Source organism: Coregonus lavaretus, assembly GCF_964263955.1.
Source record: "Coregonus lavaretus genome assembly, chromosome: 5".
Lineage (NCBI taxonomy): Eukaryota > Metazoa > Chordata > Actinopteri > Salmoniformes > Salmonidae > Coregonus > Coregonus lavaretus.
In genome coordinates, this window is record NC_139992.1 from 7,962,165 (window position 1) to 7,971,043 (window position 8,879).

An 8,879-nucleotide genomic window follows, 5' to 3' on the forward strand; every position below is an offset into this window, starting at 1 on the left:
TTAATAACACTGTAATAAACATATGAACTAGTTATAACCTGTGGTCCCTCCTCCAGGGGGAACGGCGGCCAGGCAGAGGGGCTTCTTGGGCTGCATCAGAACTCTGACTATAAACGGTTTGACCTTTAACCTGGAGGAGCGGGCTAAGATGACCCCGGGAGTGAGCGCTGGCTGCCCCGGCCACTGCAGCGGCTCCAGCAGTCTCTGCCACAACAGAGGGAGGTGCATCGAGAATAACACCGGCTATGTCTGTGACTGCTCCCAGTCTGCCTACGGGGGGCCCTCCTGCAAGGAAGGTGTGAAACTCATAGTAACTCCATCCCAGAGGTTAAGCCTTGGGTTGATTTAGCTGTAATGTTGTTTCATCTACTCATTCTGATGCTGTTTTGATACTGAATCTATGATTATAACATGTAACTACAGGTATACATACAAAACATGCACTTCCAGTTTGTAAAGTATAATTTTTAACACCTGGGTGAAAAGTTCCCTCGTGAAGTGCAATCTGCTGCAGTCAGGAGAAGTTGATTAACATAGAGTTATGTCACAACAGCCCTCTGTTGCAAAATATTGCGTTACATTTACAGAAATCTAACATCGCTCAGAGGAGATGAAAACTTGAATATTTCTTGTTTTCAAGTGAAATATTCAATGCCAGCAAATATCTTAGGCTGCCCCAGTCCTAATGTTCACTTGCTCTTGAAGTATTGAAGTAGAGGTGTTGAGATCAGTGGCATTCAGAGTGCAGATTGGACTCCATCTGAAGAAGAGATCAAAGAGGGAGAGGATGAGATGACAGATCCTTCCTCCTCTGCTCTCTCTGGTCTGTCTGAGAGGATCCTGCTCTCACATTCACACTAATCTAGGCCTCCATTATTATGGAGCAGACACGCCTGAAATATTCCACTGGTCTGAAATACAATAGTCTCACTTTGATCCAATCCTACTACCGTAGCATCTGGAACACAGAAGTTACAAAATATATATATATTTTATTTTATTTTAGATGGTCATAAACATATTTCATATTAACAGAATAGCATATGCTATTGAAGTTGCTGCCTCTGGGGCAGTTACTATAGCATGAATGGAGATACTATTGATGGCTATCAACAAGTAAGAGGTGACCATATTGTCCTGGACTGTCACCCATGATACAATGCACTGGGGCTCCCGAGTGGCGCAGCGGTTTAAGGCACTGCATCTCAGTGTTTGAGGCGTCACTACAGACCCCCTGGTTCGATTCCAGGATGTATCACAACCGGCTGTGATTGGGAGTCCCATAGACAATAAATGAAATGACCTAACCCATCCTCTCTCTCCCTGTCCATGCAGAGGTGTCTGTGTCGTTTGACAGAGAGTCGTCGGTGACCTACACCTTCCAGGAGCCTTTCTCTGTGATGCAGAACAGGAGCTTCCAGGCCTCCAGCGTCTACAGAGAGAACAGCAGGGCCAGAGAGAACATGGCTTTCATCTTCATGACCACACAGAGCCCTGCCATGCTGCTCACTGTCAGCACTTTCAGCCAGCAGTACATAGCAGTCATCCTGGCACGCAACGGTACTCATTTTCCACTATAAAAAAAATAAGGATTATCAAGGTAGGATTCAACCATTTGAATTCACGGTTTAACCCAGCTTGTGATTTACAGGGAGTCTCCAGATCTGGTACCATCTCCATGTGGACATGAGGCCAGATGTGTTCAGCCCCAGACCCACAAGCCTGGCAGATGGACGCCTCCACCGTATCAGAATCCACCGTGAGGGAAAAGACGTCTACCTACAGGTGAGCAGTGGATACATATGGGATGTTTACAACAAATGAGATTCATACATTTTCATGTATGAAACAGAAATGTAGGTGCAGGAGAGGGTGGAGAGGGTGAGGAGTAGGGGGGTGAGGAGGGTGTGGAGCAGGAGGGTGAGGAGGGTGAGGAGCTGAGGAGTGAAGAGGGTGAGGAGCTGGGGAGTGAAGAGGGTGAGGAGAAGGGGAGTGAAGAGGGTGAGGAGGGTGAGGAGTGAAGAGGGTGAGGAGCTGGGGAGTGAAGAGGGTGAGGAGCTGGGGAGTGAAGAGGGTGAGGAGAAGGGGAGTGAAGAGGGTGAGGAGCTGGGGAGTGAAGAGGGTGAGGAGCTGGGGAGTGAAGAGGGTTTGGAGAAGGGGAGTGAAGAGGGTGAGGAGGGTGAGGAGTGAAGAGGGTGAGGAGCTGGGGAGTGAAGAGGGTGAGGAGAAAGGGAGTGAAGAGGGTGAGGAGCTGGGGAGTGTAGAATGTATGTACAAGGTGTATTCAAACAGTTGGGACTAGCTATTGTATATAAAAAGAGAAGACATTAGCATCACATCACACTAAGCAGAGAGGGGAACTACACTCTACTTGTTCACCATGAGCAAATACTGTGTTAGGAAAAATGTAAGTACAGTTGCCTACACTAACCAATGTGTTGGATTAACCAAGTATTCTGTGTGTGGTTGAATGTGTTCTTCACACCTCCTTGTGCTTTTTCCCACTCCACTAGATTGACAAGGACATGAACCTAAAGTACATCCTGTCATCAGACACAGTGTTAATCTCCATCAAATCACTGACTTTGGGGAAGGTCACAGGTGAGCCCACCAGAGAAATGAGGATGTGTTGGTTGAGGTAGTTTGAAATGATTAAATGACTGGAGGCTACAGTCATGGTTTTTACTCTAAATGGAGGAAATGAACAGCCTACCACATTGCAGGGCTTAGAAGAATCAGTCTTTGCAATTAAGGCAAAGCTTGTAAACTGGAATAGATAGACGAGACGTGTCAGTGATATAACGTGATGTAGGCATTCTAAGCATTAGATTTGGTCGAATATCTGAATCACTTCTCGCATCTGGCATAGAATTGACAGCCAGATGGGGAGGGGTGTCAGCCACCTCCATCACCACCCCACCAGGACATTGTATCTGTCTAATAATCAGTCTCACATATCTCACGAACCACTAATCTTGGGGAGTATTGCACTCAAGCTTATCACTTCACGCATTAGTCAGAAGCTAAATGGAACTGTTAAGTAAACCAAGCGTAATTTGTCTAACACAGAGATTCACAATAGCTTAGGGAACGAGCAAATCTATGCTAATTGACAACATAATTTGCATTTCAAAACAAATGTATTCATCTTATCATTAAGATAGTGGAGATCCCCTGTTGGATGAGGATGAATACATGTATGACTAGATGCTGTCTATGGGGGTTTTGAGAAGAACACTGTTTTTAGACATTGATCGTTGGCAATGTATTAGATATTTAGAGGGATTGAATCAAAACTACTAAACATAGGCCTAAGTCTCAATCATTCAAATGATTTCCAGTTTTTCATCAAACTCATGAAAAGTCATGAAAGTCAAGTTAAACACACAAAATCTAAACAACATTATGTATTCTAAATCTGGGTTAGTATATAGGACAAAACATCCATTCCCTCTAGAGCATGCCTGTTCTATCTCTCACACATACTGTATTCATATGACTCCAGCACAGTGCAACAGCATCCACTACTTACAATGTGTTTTCTGCAGGATGAAAGGAAATGCATGTACCTTCTTGGCTGGGTTATGTCTCCTAGGGATCTATTAAGTCAAAATGAATGCTGCAGTGCCACAAACGAAGAGAAATGATAAACATGGTGGTGATGATCACCGTGGAACTTTTGGGGGTCAATTACACTACTTCCTGTACAGTAAATTGCCCCCTATGGGAAGTATGGTAATTATAGATTTCAAACCAATTAGATACAATATTACTTTAAAGGGAAGATGCTGTTGAATGTTGACCCTCGTGGTTTGATTAGCTCCATTATATTGAAATATCTAATATCTTTAGAGAAATTACAGGCACACACCGATCTCTCTTATATCTTATATCTACTCTTGTCCTTAACACAAATCAAAATAGCAAATTGCTCCCAGCGCTCCTATCTCTGATTAATGATAGTCAAGTGCTCTAAGCAGCCAGCATGCTATCTGCATATGTGGTAGTCGTTATGATTAATTTCCTGCAAATGCTGAGGAATCTTTAAATGAACTTATTGTCCTCGACTAACCTGTGCCCCCGCACATTGACTCAGTACTGGTACCCCCTGTATATAGCATCGTTATTGTTATTTTATTGTTACTTTAGTTTATTTAGGAAATATGTTTCTTAAAACTGCAGTGTTGGTTAAGGGCTCTTAAGTAAGCATTTCACGGTAAGGTCTACAACTGTTGTATTCGGCGCATGTGAAAAATAACATTGGATTTGATTTGATTTTGTGGAGCTCCAATTGTATTTGCATACAGTTCATATGCATTTATATACTATTTTATTGAACATAACAAGCAGGAACAATTGACATACAGTCTCAAGAGAGCCTGCTCAGTGGTTCGTGCTATCTCACTTTGACAAAGAGAGAGATTGCTTTGAGAGATACTATCCAACATGTGCATTAGTCAAGGTTAGATACTGGTGTCTTTGTGGCAGTCGGTGGATGTTTGAATGTTTTATTAACATTCAGATTAATCAGATAAATCTGTGAGTTTGATTAGTACCTTCCTTGTTGTTTACAGGAGTGAATGCTGGGGATGAGGAAGTGATGCAGGCAGGATCTAAGGGCTTCATTGGCTGCTTGTCATCCGTCCAGTTCAATCACGTGGCTCCACTGAAGGCAGCGCTACTGAACCGTGGCAGCTCATTGGTCAGTGTACGGGGTCACCTGGTGGAGTCTAACTGTGGGGCGCTGGCTGACTCAACAACATTTCACTCTCAATCAGGTGAGGAATGTAGAATGTATTCAGAATATATTGTATTTCTGTGGACGATATCGTCTAACATTTTAATATTGTACACTGTCAACATCAAAGCCGGGATAGAGTTTAGTCTACAGATTCTTCCACTGTCACAATGATGGTTCCCAAGTGAACGTTGCTCATTGATTTATGTCGGTCCCCAGTCCTCAAACAAATTACAGATCGATGATCTAATCCGTTCCTCATGATGTCACCACTCTCTCTTCCGTCTTCCGGTAGATCATTCAGAGACAGTAGGCAGAGGCAAGGGGCCATTAAGGAACGCTTCACAAAGCAACTCGGCGGTAATTGGAGGTGAGATTTCCAATTCAGAGTTGTTAAAGTGCTCAATTGCCAAAGTCAGTGTCCTGTGAAATGAGCCCCAGCTATCTCTGCCTCTTGCTCTCTACTCAGACGTTTTCTTGGAATAATGTGTGTCTGTCAAGACAGGATAACATGCCACAATTTAGACATTTCTAGCACTGGAGAGACTTCCAAAGTAATTACCCAGAAGGGCTGTTATTTGCACTGTAAAGTAAAAGGTCTTATAAATTGACTTTAAGTCAGATATGTTTGGAGATAATGGAGGAAATGGAGACAATGGAGATAACGGAGATAATGGAGGAAATTGAGATAATGGAGATAACGGAGATAATGGAGATAACAGAGGAAATGGAGATAATGGTGATGATGGATGAAATGGAGATAATGGAGATAATGGAAATAACGGAGATCATGGAGATAATGGATTGACAGATACAAAAGAACAAAAAGAAGATCAAAGAACATTCCTAAGTAAATTTGGGAATGCTTTATTTGACACCTAGTGTCATAATATGTCATAACAGCTGACATACCTTGTCATAACCTGTCATAATATGGTCATAACACTGTCATGACACACATTTAGACCTGTTGTGACATATACTGCATTATTTTATGGCTGGTTATGACACCTACATAAGAGTGTCACAACCCGCAAAACCTACCACACAAGGCAGAACATTCCATTACACCATTGCCATTGTGTCAACAGTGTGTTTATCTTATGTAACATTTTCTGTAATTGACCATATTAAATGATAATTGTAGTTGTGCACACATTGATGTCAGACATGCACTTTCCCCAATGCTCTGTTGCTGATGACTGGGATGAATGCAGGAGCAGATTTCAGGAGCAAGACAAGACACCCTCTTTGTAAACAAAAAAAAAAAAAAGAATGTGTAAAGTGGTTATCCCACTGGCTATAAGGTGAATGCACCTATTTGTAAGTCGCTCTGGATAAGAGCGTCTGCTAAATGACGTAAATGTATGTAAATGTGACTGATGACTGACATAAGGGCATGTACGTGACAGGCCTATCTGGCTTATACGATTCTGATGGTCATAATGCTCCATGACAGTGTCATAAAGTGTATTCTCTACAAGTTATTCTAAATACAATTAAATAAAAACATAACTGTAAAGAATTCATTACAAAAACAACAAAGGATTTAACTCTAAATCGTATTATTTCGAATAAGTTTCCTTTTGTTGTAAAGTTTGTTTCTGCAGCCTCCCTCAAGGTCTTCACCTCCACTGCAGGATGCAGTATATGCTTTACTTTCTCTGAAAAATATAGGTAAAGAACAGAAATCAGAATAGAGTATGCTACAATGCGGTGACACTGCTAAAGAAAGCTGAAGACTAAAACTTCATACCAAATGTATTATTGCAATAGGAAACACTTTCACACATTCTCAAATACATTACAATCCAGTTTTCACAATGTTTTCATAACATAGCTAAAGCTAGCTCTCAACTTTTCATGTAGCTAGCGTAATAGACAGCTACAGCAAAGTTGATATTGTGAGATTTCTAAACTTTTAGAGAGAGACTGTCAACAAATACAGCAAAGAGCTGCTGTTTTTATGAGTGATGTTTAAGTTTTTTCTCAGCACTGTCAACACTTTCTATTCAACACTTTTATAACCATACAATGTACGTTCGCCCTACTTCCACTTGCGCTACAACCAGCACTGCAGCTACAATGAATGAGTAGGAAAGTGTATCGATAGGCTTGCGTTGTTATTTTTAGCGGCTTTGGTATTTTTTTAATATCGAGGAATATTTCACTTTCTCTGGTCATAGGAGTAACAACATTAATTTGTGCGTGAGGCAGCTGGAAGATGGTGTCCCTATTTGGTCAGTGAGGAAAGGGAGAGCAGAGGGATGCTGAGAGGCGACCCTGCAGCCCTCTTCCTCTGCTGAGGATAATAAAAATAAAAATAAAAGCAAATTGTTTAAATGTATGTTCACCTAGGGCTGTTGTGGTCATGACATTTTGTCAGCCGGTGGATGTCATACAAATAACTGCAGTAATTGACCGTTAATTAACATTAACATAAACAATTTGACATGCACTTGATAATATTCACACCCATCAGGTTTAATTTTTTTTTTATAATGGCCCACAAAAAAACATAATCCGTAGCCTGCACTCAAATAGGGATGCTACGTGCGGTTACCTTTTTAATATGCAAGCATAGGCAGTGTGTCCATAAAGCTAGGGGAAGCTTTTCCTAAAGTAAATTGAATTAAATTGCCAAAATATACTGAAATAAATACAATTATTCAAAATAGGCTACTAAAGCATGATTTGGCCACAGAGGATCATAAGCTTCTTCTTTTTTTTTTATAAGATGTGGATTGTTTTATATCGTATTGCCTACAGTCAGAAGGAAAGGCAGTGCGCGCAATTTGGGGAGATTATTTTACATTTTACATTTTAGTCATTTAGCAGAAGCTCTTATCCAGAGCGACTTACAGTTAGTGAGTGCATACATTTTTTTCATTATTGTTGAGTTGCGACTGTCTGTGAAAAATATGCCAGGTTGTAAAGCGAATTAATGTGCTTCATTTTAATAACTGAGCAATAAATGTAGCAGCATGAGAAAGCTGGGATCTTCTTTTAAATAGTGTCCAGTCAAAACTCTGTTATGTTTATTAGTAAAGGTAATAATATAAGTCAGATAAGCCTATCACATACATTACCATATGTCAGTCATAAGTCCCAAAGAGGGAGTTTTGTCCTGCTCCGATATTCATCCCAGTCATCAGTGACAGAGCATTGGGCTTGGCACGTGTGACATCAATGTGTGTACAATTACAATGGTCAGTTTTAGAATTTACAAATACATTTAGAATGGAGTGGTTTGCCTTGTGTGGTAGGATTTGTGGGCTTTGACACTCTTATGTAGGTGTCATAAGCAGCCATAAAATATTGCAATATATGTCACAACACGTCTAAATATGTGTCATGACAGTGTTATGACAGTGTTGTGACAGATTGTCAGCTGTTATGAAATATTATGACATGGTTATGACCGTGTCATAACGTGTTATGACGCTAGCTGTCAAATAAAGTGTTACTGTAGATTCTTAAAGAGTAAGAATCCATTTTGGCAAAGGATTTTCAGTTTGAGCTCACAATTATCTCAATGCCAGTTAAAATATATATGACATCCAAATGAATAGCCAATATTTAATAAATAGAACACAGACCTATATAGACAACATGTAAACTGTAAACTTGTAAACTTCCTTTATAGTCCACTAAAGATGGCTGCCCTTGCTCCCCCGCAGGTGTGGTGTCAGCAGTGGTCTTTATCACTCTGTGTGTAGTGGCGGTGATGACCCGTTTCCTGTACCAGCACCGGCAGGCCCAGAGAGACGCCAGCATCAAGGAGAAGGAGCACCGAACCAACCTGGAAACACCCTACCGGAGAGAAGCAGCCTACCAGACAGAACCAGCCTATCGGACAGAGCTCCACCTCCATGACAGTCATAGCTCCACCCTCAGGGACAACAGGGAGTACTACATCTGAACACCAGTCCCCTGGTCATCACGGAAGGCCTCTCCTCTGAAAGTGGATTGGGAGGTGGAGATGTCACTGCAGAATTCCGGACAGGAAAATAGCCCAGCGGCTGAGCCAGAACCCTTGCCCAGGGATTCTTCTCGTGACTTTGTCTGATTATTACAAAACATATACAGTGGGGAGAACAAGTATTTGATACACTGCCGATTTTGCAGGTTTTCCTACTTA

General features: G+C 41.5%; 1 protein-coding gene across 1 annotated transcript in view; it reads left to right on the plus strand.

Moving 5' to 3' along the window:
• LOC311129071 (contactin-associated protein-like 5) overlaps positions 1–8,660 on the plus strand; it is a gene marked incomplete at both ends in the record, with an annotated part of 110,140 nt that extends 101,480 nt beyond the window's left edge. The window contains 7 exons of the mRNA XM_084161340.1: positions 57–296; positions 1,336–1,560; positions 1,652–1,785; positions 2,514–2,601; positions 4,575–4,778; positions 5,034–5,108; positions 8,419–8,660. Of these exons, the coding sequence (XP_084017466.1) occupies positions 57–296; positions 1,336–1,560; positions 1,652–1,785; positions 2,514–2,601; positions 4,575–4,778; positions 5,034–5,108; positions 8,419–8,660 (1,208 nt within the window). The remainder of the gene's footprint in view (positions 1–56; positions 297–1,335; positions 1,561–1,651; positions 1,786–2,513; positions 2,602–4,574; positions 4,779–5,033; positions 5,109–8,418) is intronic.
• Between the last annotated feature and the right edge of the window lie 219 nt (positions 8,661–8,879).